Source organism: Falco biarmicus, chromosome 10 (assembly GCF_023638135.1).
Source record: "Falco biarmicus isolate bFalBia1 chromosome 10, bFalBia1.pri, whole genome shotgun sequence".
NCBI lineage: Eukaryota > Metazoa > Chordata > Aves > Falconiformes > Falconidae > Falco > Falco biarmicus.
Window position 1 is genome coordinate 32,422,583 of NC_079297.1, and position 12,288 is coordinate 32,434,870.

Here is a 12,288-nt window from a genome sequence, read left to right on the forward strand (position 1 = left end):
CTATTTTAGTTTAGCATCAGACATTCAAATTACACTTCTTAATCATGTTATGTCATCTATAAAGAATTACAGCCTTGCTGAAATGAAATTAGTTCACCTCATAAAGCTGCAGGGATCCTGTATGGTTCCTCACCATACTCTGTTTTTCTGCTTAGAGAAGTAAGTTTAAACAGACAGATCACCACATTCTGGAATTTTGGCTCCCTTACCAGCTGAAAGGGTCACCTTCCTACGTTTCATTTTCCCCACCTATAAAATAGGGAGCCTTCCTTCCTCATGCTATTACTATTAAAGCATGTGCAATTCTGAGTAGCGTGACTGGATTATGCATTAAGGCTGGATATAAATATAATCTCTCTACAAACTTGAGAAATCTGAGAATTGTTTCACAAGATCAGTGCAGAACCTACTGGGCAACAGTGACCCTCCATCCATCGGGGTGTGTGGATATGACTTACAGTTGCACTGTTGTTCCTTCACTCCCAACCAGTTGGAAATAAAATTGTTTCTCTAGGTTCTTCTGCAATTTGTCAAGCTTTACCTACAAATAATTGTATCCCAAAAGGCAAAGTGTAGTCTGTATGGCTAGGAAGACTAGTACTGTAAAATAAGCAGGTAAAAAATGTTCACACATTGATCAGATGGTGTACCAGAGATGGTAGTAATTTACTGGAAACGACAAACAGGAGTCTCAATATATTATACCATCTGTCACCTAGTTTGAGGGTCAAGAGACCAAGTACTAACAGTTCAGCTGTTGGAGTTCGGTAGCATTTTTTTTCCCTCCTTTCATGACCAGCACAAAAGCTAGACACAAGTATAATCTGTAACTGGCTGCGAGAGCGCATCTGCTGTGTCCCCTTGGGAGGAGAGGGAAGGACATGGCTATCTCTCTCTTGTCGAATCAGGCAGGATGCACTGCAGGAGCACTCTGAGGTCACTGCCACTTACAAAAAACTCTGCACTCCCCCAGCGCTGGGATGGAGCACACATCTAACAGCACAGCCAGGGACTACTCCTAGAGAGCCAGTACCTCTTCAGAGTTCCAGACATGAGCTCAGGCCTGAAAGCGCAAACGCTGTTCTGTAGCAGCCTAACACTTCAAGCTAGCTAATTCTGATTCCAAATTAGCGACGATTTCACTCAGGTTATGTTGCTGGGGTGTGGAATGCCCAAGTATGGTGATCTATTCCTGTGAATGGAACAGACTCCAGCTGGGGGTTCTCTCTGATGCGCTCCCCTACCCCTTGGGGTAAGGTTTTTATCTTGACTATGCCTACAGAATCCCTGACTCCACAAACAGGTCCCCAGGATGGATGTTGGCTTTTTTCTGCATTACTAATCAACTCAAGCTTGAATTTTTAAATAGCGCTACCTGCTCCAGAATATGTTCCCAGAGATCTTCTGCATCTCACCAAGTATGGCTAGCAAGAGAGACGACTTACCGCAGCCAACTTGTCCTACAATCATTGTCAGCTGACCTGCGAGAGATGAAGGTATAGATAAGCTTACCATTTACCAAATGCTCACAGAAAAACATCTTAATTCTGTATATCTGATGTCATTTTGTACCTTGAGGGATTCTGATATCAATGTTGGACAATGCTGGAGGACCTTCAGGCGTCCATGTGAAAAATCCATTTGTGATCTGTGCCAAGGTAGAGAGAAATAAGAAACAGAAAACCAGCTTTAGAGCTGACTTCTTTTTTTGACATATGAGACACTTGGATTTTCATTACACGGTGCATAGGAAAAGAGTTAGCCTTTGCTCAACACAGGAAACAGATCTTCAAGTAACTGATTTTGTAAAGGCTGGTAATTCTGATGTGCAAGGATCTCTGAACTCAAACAAGCACAACAATTAGAAAATTATGGAAAATTCCTGTGAAAAAATAAGTTGGTTAGGGTTTCTTTTTTGTTTTGTTTTGTAAGGTGGGCACATGAAATAAGTGAAATAATTACAATACGATTAAACTATATACGGTGTCACGGTGTGCTCTTTGCAGACACATTGCAGAACATACAGCAATTACACGGTCCAAATTCCAAGCAGATTTGCCGAACTTTCCACAGAAATTATATGTTGCTGCCTATTAAGAGTATTTTCCTTTGTATTTCTGATATGATTCTTGGATAACCTAGACTTTGCTAGATACAGAAATCTTTTCACTGAAGGAGACTAAAACCAAGAAACGAAGCCTGTTCAGGACTTTAAATGGAGGACATTTCCATGAATACTGTGAAAAATAAGAGATGGGAGACAATTTCAAAAGGCCTGTATTTATACAGGACCCTCTTCTCTTACTTTTTCAGAGCCACTGAAGCCTTCAAAACCTTTCAGCAATGCAAAGTACATTTTTTGATCTGAGTGAAATGGGACATTTTTATCCTACCCTACAGAAAAAAAGTGATGGAAAACCACCCGAAAAAATGAGCAGAAGAAAGTGTACTGTTCCTCCCTCTAGATTACCGAAGGCAGCCAGAGGATCCTCTCTCGAAAAATGCCCTTTCATGGGCAACAAGGTGCAGATAGACACGAACTGCAGAAGTTCCCTGACCCAGGTGCCACCGCTGACAACGATATCAGCAGATGGAGCCAAAGATTACAGCTGGTCCTGGGTTTCTGCTCAAGACTTCACAAATACTGTCCTTACAGAGGTTACTGCTCTGGCTTTTCCCAAATATTCCTCTTATTTTCCTGGAAGTCTATTTAAGAAGGAACCTGCACAAAAGCAGCAAGTCAGATGACAGCCCCTAAAAAAACCCCAGAAGTACTACCAGTTGTCCTACTTGGTCCCTTGAAATGGAATTATTCATTGTCTTCTGCCAGAAATGCAAACGTAATAGCAGACTTCCTAAATAAACACCATTATCACTACAACAGCTCTCACGTTTTTTTATTATTTCTGGGCATCTCCACAGCAAATCAAGAGCAACAGTCTTCAAAGTAGCATGGATAACTTCAATTTTTTCTTCAAAGAAGTTATGTCGGTTAGTTTTTAACTTCATCTTGAAAGGCTACTAGGAATTACAAAAGAGGAAGGGAAGACCCATGAAAAGATTATTGTAGGAATGTCTAAACCAAATTCTTTTCAATTTTCTTCACATCATTTTTCTGTACATGCACTGGAAGTGGAAGAAAGAGCCTGGCATACAGAAAAGGCTGGATTAGATGATGTTTCAAGGTTCCTTCCAGCCTGGGCTGTTCTATGTTCTAAGTTGGAAATTTTTGTCATGAGAACAGGACTAATGGCTTGAACACTTCAAACAAAATTGCTGAGCGAAATATAGAGGAATATACACAACTAATCACAACATAGATATTAGTAGTCAATTCTTAAAATGGAAGGTAGAAAAAAAAAGGTGAAGGTTAATCTGTGACACGAGCACAAGTGTCTGACAGTTCACATCAAAATGAATTTGGAACTGCCTTCAGAATATTGAAGTGACTATTAATGAGCTATATAGTAAGCGTTATTAGAGTGACCTTCATATCACCTTTACACAAAACTCATCTGCTTCTGTGATGTTAATGGGTCTTCTCATGTGAGAACTGTAATTGTTCCAGTCCTCCCTGGCAGGCCTCTTGCGGTTAACAACTTTGAGTGGCTGTGCAAAATCAGAAACACAGAATAAGCAGTAATTAGTGGCAGCACCAGCAAGATGTCCTAAACACAAGCAACCGTCTTATGACCTATACAGTTCAGAGCATTAAAAAAAAGTTTTTGCAACATTTGCAAGAATCACAAAAAATAATCAGTAGGAAATGGAAAAGTAAAGAAATTATTCTGGGTACAAATTACTCCAGCCAATTCACCTGCAATTAAACAGCATTACTCACCACCGCCTGGTATTTGCTGTGATTATCTGCACTTCTTAGCTCTGAAGATTTATCATGCTCTTCTCCAATTTCTTCACTTGACAGGAATTCACTCAGTTTCTGCACGCTGAAGGAGAAAAAAAAAAAAAAAATAAAAAAAATCACACCTCACCCTGGAAGGCAAAACTTTTGTTCACCACAATGTTTATCACTGAGCATCCCTTTTAGTACTGTCTGCTGCGTAGTTTGTTTTCATTTTGTTACGGGTGTATGAAAACACACAAGGAGAAATTACTGCGAGGAAGCTGACAAAATTTGCCCTGTTGTCTATTAAGAGCTACGGTCTGTACAGATGCTTCTCAAGTCTTGTCTTTTCTGATACCACCAGAGCAGTTACACAAAAGATTTTTTCAGACGTTCGGTGGGATGCAGACTAGCTACAAAAGCAGCTCATTTTGAAACCACATGCTGAAGTAGAATTGCTGTCATTTATGTTACTGAAGTGCTGCACAGTCAGTTCTACTGAACAGTCTTATGAACACTAGCAGTCTGATGAAACCTGTACCAAGCAGCTGTGATGAAATATGAAGGGTATGAGGTAACATAATAAAGGAATATACCTTAACAGACAGTGTTCAACAGACGAGATATAAAAGGAAACCTGACAACCAGCAACAAAGAGAAGGCATAAAATCTTCACAAGCTGCTTAAGATTTAATTAGCTAAGAGATAATGTGCCTTTATTATGACATGTAATAGATCATGCCATCAATTTTATCTCTGTACCTGACTTTATAAAATGTATGTCTAATCTACACACAGGGACAGCAAATGAAATTTGCAGAGGATGTGAACTGAATCATGAACTGAAAATCAAAGGGATTCAATTAGCTGGAAATAAGTTAATTACCAGTCTCCAAAATAATAAACTGCCAGAAGGCCTTAAGTTCCCAAAAATACATTTATGGTCAAGGACTGAAAAAAACTCATTTTGGTATTTAGCCTTAGGCTAACTAGGGAGAAACAGGCAAAGATGCCACTGTAGCAGAGTGATATGCGGCTGCTGTTAGTGTGCAAATCTTAAAAAAAATGAAACCCCCAGCATTTATTTTGCATTCCACTGCCAGGGATTTCTTCTTCAGGAGACCCAGCTTCCTCCAAGAACCTCTTGAGATACCCCACTGGTGCCAGAACAGTGCTTGGACCAAGGCATGACAGGACTGCCTGGGGCAGGCTCCCTGTACAGTCAGCACTTGCCCTGCAGGTAGCAATGGAAGCCACCTGGGGACTCCCCAGGAAAGAACTGGTTCTACATTTTTTCTGTCAACCTGCCCGCTCACTAATAGCAGCTGAGGAATAAGAGAGACATAGCAGCATGGATTTAGCTAGATCAGATACCACAATCTGAGCAACTGCAAAGGGGGAGAGTAACTATTTGGGATGGGACAAGAGGAGTAATATCTAATTCAGGCTCAGTGTTGGACCAAAATTCCTCAATGGGAAAGTCCATTATCTTAAAGGAAGAAATCAGAAGCCCCATCACTATTAGAGATATTTACATCTATTTGCACAAAGCTCTGGAAAACAGGGCTAGGATTTTTTTGTTCAGAGAACCAGACATTTACAAGAACATTTTAAATGTCTTAAAATGGACCAAATAATGATTTAGATGCAGCCTATATGGAGTTGGTATGCAGCTGCACCTACATTCTTTACAGAAAAACTACACTGACATTTGAATAATTGCTCTGAAGGTATCAAAAGCAGATAGACAAATCCCCTGGGACTCTACTCCAGGGTCTAGAGGAGGAGGAAGAGAAGACAGCAAACATATTTTTGGACCACGCACACCCAAACAAGACCGTGTCTCTATTAAGTCATTCAATACTTTGATTTTACTCTCTTCTCTCTAGTTGTGTATCAAGGTGGCTGTACTCTAAGTGCTAAGGCTTCTCCCTGCAAGCCATCTGCCTGATGCTCTGCTTAATTCTGAAACTGCTGCTCCTGCGGCAATTACTGAGGAAACACAGTATAGCTGTGAGAAAGTCTTTTGTTAGAGGAAGCAACTCATGTTTCAGGATGCCACACTGTTCTACACTCTTAAAGAATAAAAAAGTATGTTCTCTGCAGAGCTCTAGCTGACATCAGTTTCACTAGTATGCCAGTATCTCCATGGGGGAGCTTATTTTTAAGCCACTGAATAGATCTATTGATTGAAACATGGTTATTTGCACAGCTGAACGGAAAAGCTGTTTCATATTAAACCAGCTAGATACATAATGCACTGTTGCTACTTGACCTTTGCCGACGGAAAAGTGTACACTGTACCTACCCTTTGTCCTTGAAGACCTCACATTTAAGAAATACATCAACTGGCTGCTCAGTTCTAATTTTCAATGGCACAAACTCTACACATTAAAAAATACTTTCCAAAGAGATAACAGAATTTCTCACCTTCCTAAGGAAGCTCCCCCTCTCAGAAGCAAACACCTTAGCACTGTAACTTGGAAAGTTTGCAGAGGCCTTATGTGGAACAGAAGCTTTACGTCTGTTTTACCATTGGAATTGATCACACTGTTGTTCTGATAGTGTCAATGACAATCCGTGAGGATGCTTTGCAATTGGGCATATGTGTAATGATTAGATACTGACGAGTTTATTTGTGGAAATTATTGTCCTTAATGGCCTGTGGCACCAGAGACTATAGCAAATATTAACAGAGCAGGGGTTGTGAAGTGCCTAAGATGCAAAGCCAGTAACACCCACTTAGCATCCTTCCTATGGGGGTTACACTACTGGATCATCTGCTTCACTTAATTCCTTTCTGTCACTACAGGAGAAGCTGCCTTGTACCCTTGCTAAAACCAGTTAGAGTATCTCAGCCTAAGGAAAGCTAAAGTACAACTTTATCAGGTTAGGTTACCTTTACCTGATCTAACTGATCAGCTACTTACTAGCAGGAAGGTGTAACAGCAGGACACACTTACAGCAAGTAAATATTAGCTTTGCTCAACTGGCACAAATGCTGCTTTCCAAAAACTGGCTGCTTTTTCACATTTATCAAACTATTTAAATAAGCATGTGTTTGCATGGGTTGAAAATATCTGGCACATGCTTCCAAAACACTGCACTGACGGATGGGGTACTCAGAAGACGCATCTAGAACAGCACCAGCAGAGCTACCGAGCGAAGCACTCTGGACCACCACCTGTGTTACTGTGACACAGCCAGCCAGGGAGACAAGGACCATGTCAACTTTGTTACCAAGCTTGAACCGTGGGATTCCTGTCTGCATTACAAACAGCAGGGCAACAGCCTGCTAACAAGAAGATAACTACAAAATAACTCATGAAGAACTCCCAGCTAGCAATAATTAGTACTTGGTTGATACTAATTGCTTCAGAGTTGTTCCTGCAGCATTAACAGGAACACAACTCATTTACAAAGAAATCCTTAGACAAGCCAAAATAAATGCCCATTACCAGTGCCAGTGCGGGCACCCAGACATTTTGCTGGCTGCAGTCTTAGTGTGACAGCTTGCTATGACTCTAGGGACTACCGCGGTGGCTGCAAAACATTTCATGCCAGCTGCTGATGCTCTCAGCTTTCACACTTGTTAAGGGAGAGGACACAGCTGTGACTTTGCACTGTCAGGAATTTTGAAACAGCGAGGGCAACTGAGCCTCCTGCAGCAGTCTCCTTTCCATCTCCAAAGTGACACAAAGGCAATTAAGGAAGGGCTGGTGTCCAGTACCTGTCCCATAGCTTAGACAAGCTCTGCAGATAGCTATACTGGAGGTCACAAAGAGGTCCTAACAAAGCAAGAAGCCCAAACTCTGCCTTCCTCCCCTATCAGTCAGGTAGAGTTACACTGCAGAGAAAAAAGCATGAAGATGTTTTTACACGAATCTGTTGATACTCAGAGTAAACCTCCCAGTGAAACAGCAGTTCTACTGGCTGTTATTTCAGGTTTTGAACACTCAGACTAACATGTCCATAAGAAAATAAAAATACATCATGTTTGTAGACACTTAGTCATTAACTTACTCTCACACTTAACAGTGGTTTTTCTGGCACTTTGGTTATTTAACTCTCCACCAACAGGTGACCTCTCAGGCAGAGAGGCAGAGGCTGAGCACACCCCAAGAGATACACACTGGAACACCTGTGCTTCTGCGATTGCCTTTTTCCCTTCTATGTGCCTGATAGAGGGAAACATTTGGGTGATTTACAAATCTAAATCTTCAGTAAGTTTTCATATCTTTTCTTGTTACCACACATATGTTGTATGCAATACCAATAGAGCTCAACCTATTCTACATAATGAATTATTAGATGTGGACCACCTAATATTGGTTGTGACAACTGTTATCTGCGAAGAACTTGGCTCACATGCTACAACCATGCCATTTCTGAACTTACAACTGTACAATGAGCAATAAACATTCTCAAATGTTGGAGAGGTGTTAGCAAAAATATTAATTTTACAGTTCTCACCTTACTAATGCTTTGACAGTGGATCTAACCACACTGGAGAGCAGGAACAATGGAGACACAAGAATATGAAACAGGGAGATGGAGGCAAATGCTACTGATGGGGAGAAGTCAGCCTTTCTTGTCAGATGAGCATGGACCACAAATGTCTACAAAAGAGATTTGTTATTTCAGTGAAAAAAAACCCACCATCATTATCAGCATTTTGTCATAAAGAAGGAAATGTGCAAAGACTTCATATTTCATAAGAATTTCATCTACAGAATCTCAGTTTATACTTTCTGAACAGTTTGGGGGAGCGTTACATACTCCAGGCTGCTTCTGGTCACAGATGACAAGCAGGCATTCTCCATTCTCCCCCAGACAAATTGCAAATGTGTAGCAGGTTTGCACCCTGTTCTCCTCCTTCCTCATTTCCACATCACATATACTTGAAAACGCAGTTACAATGAACACTACTTGGAAAAGTCCATACTTACTATAAGCACAGCTGCAATTGGTATTGCTGCATTCATAAAGACTGTGAAGGAAAACACAAAGGAACATTTAGAAACAATTTCCATTCAGGCATGCTATATGGTAAAATACTACTAGCGCTCATTTGCAATGCCATTTTCTATGCTTAACATAGGAAAAATGCACAAGTATCTACTACGCACATCAGTACACTGTTCTAACACGCCTGCAGTTTATTTCTCTTCAAGTCATCAGAACAGACCGAACCCAGCAGTGCACCCCTGCTGATGATCAATCTACTGGTTTTGAGCTGCCATCAGCTCACACACAGCTCAGGCCAGGGGTGCTGCAGGTCTCTGCCTCGTGAGAGGCAGAAAGGCTGAGCTGGTACAAGGTCTGGGGGGCACCCTGAATACCTGACAGTGAGACGGAGGGGGACCCGCCAGAGGCTGCACAGGACACAGTGCTGGGGCTGCCCTGCGGGCCGGCCGCACACCTCGCTCTGCCCCATCCTGCAGCCCAGCGGTGGGACCTCCCGGCAGAGCCACTGGCACGTACATCCAGTTGTGACCTACTTCTCGGGCACCACTTCTGAGGTACAGAGCTTTGTGGCCCCTCAGGTTTTGGGATGCAGTTCAAAGGGTAGGGAAAGATTGACAAACCTGCACTGATCATTGATTTAGCTTATTCTTTTGGAGGATTTACTCATAATTACTCCTGCTTTGTCAGGGTTGGCTTGTGTGTACATCTTTGGGAAGTCAATACAAGTTCTAACAGTACCTAAATGCAGTAGAGCTTCGATTTTAGCTGGGCCTTGAGTTATTAAAATGCAAACAATGAACCAGTTTCCTCCCTGACCTCAAACAGTGTCTGCCTTGGTACCCTGGACTCCCTCACTATGGCAACTCACACACTATAGCAATCAGAGGTTATTCAACAGATGGGTGGGGGGAAGCAAGCAAATACTATTTCTGTATAGGGAACCCTTCTACATAAGGCAGGAATATGGGTTGAGAATGAAATAATAACCAGTTCTCCACCTGGGAGCTTGAGTCAGAACCAGAGCTACGTCTGTCCCCTCCATTGCAACCTGAGGATATTATTTAATCAGCACTTTCTCATTTTGACCTTCACTCAACTTAATTTCATTAAGTAAACAACACAGAGAAAGAGTACACAATCTACAGCTAAAATAGAATTAAAAGATCGGTACAAGTGTAACAGAAAAGAAAGAGGCTAACCACTTCTTTTCTTGCTTAAACTGGGCTGTCCTTTTCTCCTACCAGGCACAGCCAACGTTCAGACAGTAAAAGCACTCCCCAGTTACTTTATTTGGAGTGGAGTGTCATCATTTGACCCACAAATACTTCCGGCTGATTGGCTTGGCCATCCTTTGCTGGGCATAAACCCCCTGAAGAATATATACCATATACAGTATACTTAACATACCACCAGACATTGCTTTTGCCTACATTTAGAAGATCTTTAATGAAACCTGTAAAATACTTCTAAACTCGGCACTCAAGCTTAAACAAAACAGCTGTGTTATTTCACGTAGCTCTAACTCCAACTAAATGACAGAGGAGAGTATCTGAAAACATAGGTATGTTTGTGTATATAATTGCAAAATAAAAGCTTAGCCTTTGGAAAGACTAGAACGTATTAAAGCCTAGACATTCAGAGTTTACTTCTCACCCTAAGGAGAAAAAATAATATGTATTTTTCTGAGGGAAATGTTCTTTTCTGTCTTGGAAAACAAAGCCGCTTCAGTTCAGACTTCCTCCTAATGACTCTACCTCCTGCCCAGTTCTCACACTTTGTATAAACTTGAGGTAGTTACGGCACAGAAATTTTGAAAAAGGGCAACTTGTTGCCTGTAACTATGGACTTCTTAATTCCACTAAATCCTTGCATTTGCAGTTTGCCTTTGAGGCTGCTGTAGTACACGAGTTTGCTTTTATGAATGAATCTGAGGAGAGAAACTATCAAAGCTGATAAACTTCTCAGAGGTGGATTCTGCTCTTCTGCTGTCTACAGTATGAGATCGTACCTGTCAAATGTGAAGCTGGCTGGATTAAATATACTGTAGGGTTGCCCACTGCAGGGCTTGGGTCACTTGGTGGCTCCCAAGAAGTCGATCTGATTTTTGCTATTATGTGAGATCACAAGTACAGCCAAAGACTTCACTGCCAACTTCTTTGAAGCAAACAGATAAGGCTTATTGAGCCACTAGAATGTTTTTTTTGTTATTTTCAAAAATTATTTTCATTTTTTCAATTAAGCAAGTGTCCAGCATAATAAAACGTTTTCTAAGATAAATTTATTTTGCAGCTAAGACTTTTGGTTTAATTAGATTTAATCAAAAGTACTTTGTTACTGGAAAAAGGCAGTCTGAAAATTGGGAGAAAACATTTTCAGTTGTTTCTGAATATTTTAGGATAGCAACTACTGTTTCTTTTCCTGTGAGAAAGCCTGGAATTACTTTGCTTCTGACACATTAAGCAAAAATTCATAGAAACAGGAAAACCACTCCTTTCTTTCTGTCTTTCCTGAATATATAGTGTATACTAAATCCTGTAAAACTGAGCATAGGGTGATCTTACTCATCAGTATGAAAAAAATTACAGAGGAATCTTCTTTGCTACAGTTAAAGAAATCGCTGCCAAAAATCAAAAGGTGTCACTACAAACTTTGCAACCCAGCTTTGATTCTGGTGGGTGCCTTTCATTAAGATTATAGGAAGAGCTAATTTCTAGAATAGCTCTTTTAGTACACATGAACAATTCCATATACACACAAACTGGATCCAGACCCAAGGGTGAGGCAGAGGAGATCCAATTTCCATGTGGTCTTGAAACGGAATTTTCTTTCTGTCTAGCCAACACTGCCCTGAAACTTGTAGGTATATTTTCTGTAATCCAATGCAAATCCATTCCTCATGAGCAGAAGTAACTCCAACCACAGTCTTTCGTTCATGTTAATATAACTAAGTGTATCTAGAAAAGAATTCCAGAGTCTTTTCTAAACTGTATGTTAAAAAAAAGGTATATATAAATATCTCATTTCTGCTTTCTTATTGTTCCTCTTGATCAATAATACACGCAATCTTGGTCATCTGCCCTTTTCATTTTTTTTCTTTTAATAAATATATGAAATTATATATTCACTACAATATTAGCAAACACGTTTTGTGCTGATTATGCCTACTATTCTACTTATGGTAAGAAGAAAGGAAAGTTCTATATTTATGCTCCTTTTTTAGTCTCCTAAAGTCCAAGTTTGTAAAGATCAATATAATTTCTGCTAAAGACAGCGGGTGTAAGGAACTCCTGGGCTGAAACTACAGGAATCCTTTATAAGCCAAAATGATATGCACCGTCAACATAACAAAGTTGCGCTGGTCTACCCCAGCTGAGAAATTAACTGCTGTATCTCACATACACATAAATATCACACATAATACAAAACAAGAATGCAAATGCAAACATTAAATCTTTCAAGAAGCATCAGTAATATTT

At 40.6% G+C, this 12,288-nt stretch overlaps 1 protein-coding gene across 5 annotated transcripts in view; it reads right to left on the reverse strand.

The window, feature by feature from the left end:
* ABCC8 (ATP binding cassette subfamily C member 8) overlaps positions 1 to 12,288 on the reverse strand; it is an 83,037-nt gene that overhangs the window by 38,612 nt on the left and 32,137 nt on the right. For 4 of the 5 annotated variants that reach the window (XR_008824275.1, XM_056354029.1, XM_056354033.1 and 1 more), the window contains exons 11-16: positions 8,794 to 8,834; positions 8,318 to 8,463; positions 3,842 to 3,947; positions 3,499 to 3,609; positions 1,573 to 1,648; positions 1,376 to 1,481 (exon numbers count right to left, since the gene is read on the reverse strand). Coding sequence is in view for 4 of the 5 variants with exons in the window: in XM_056354029.1 (XP_056210004.1) it covers positions 1,376 to 1,481; positions 1,573 to 1,648; positions 3,499 to 3,609; positions 3,842 to 3,947; positions 8,318 to 8,463; positions 8,794 to 8,834 (586 nt within the window). In the remaining variant the exon portion in view is untranslated. The remainder of the gene's footprint in view (positions 1 to 1,375; positions 1,482 to 1,572; positions 1,649 to 3,498; positions 3,610 to 3,841; positions 3,948 to 8,317; positions 8,464 to 8,793; positions 8,835 to 12,288) is intronic. The other variant, XM_056354030.1, reaches the window with a different exon arrangement.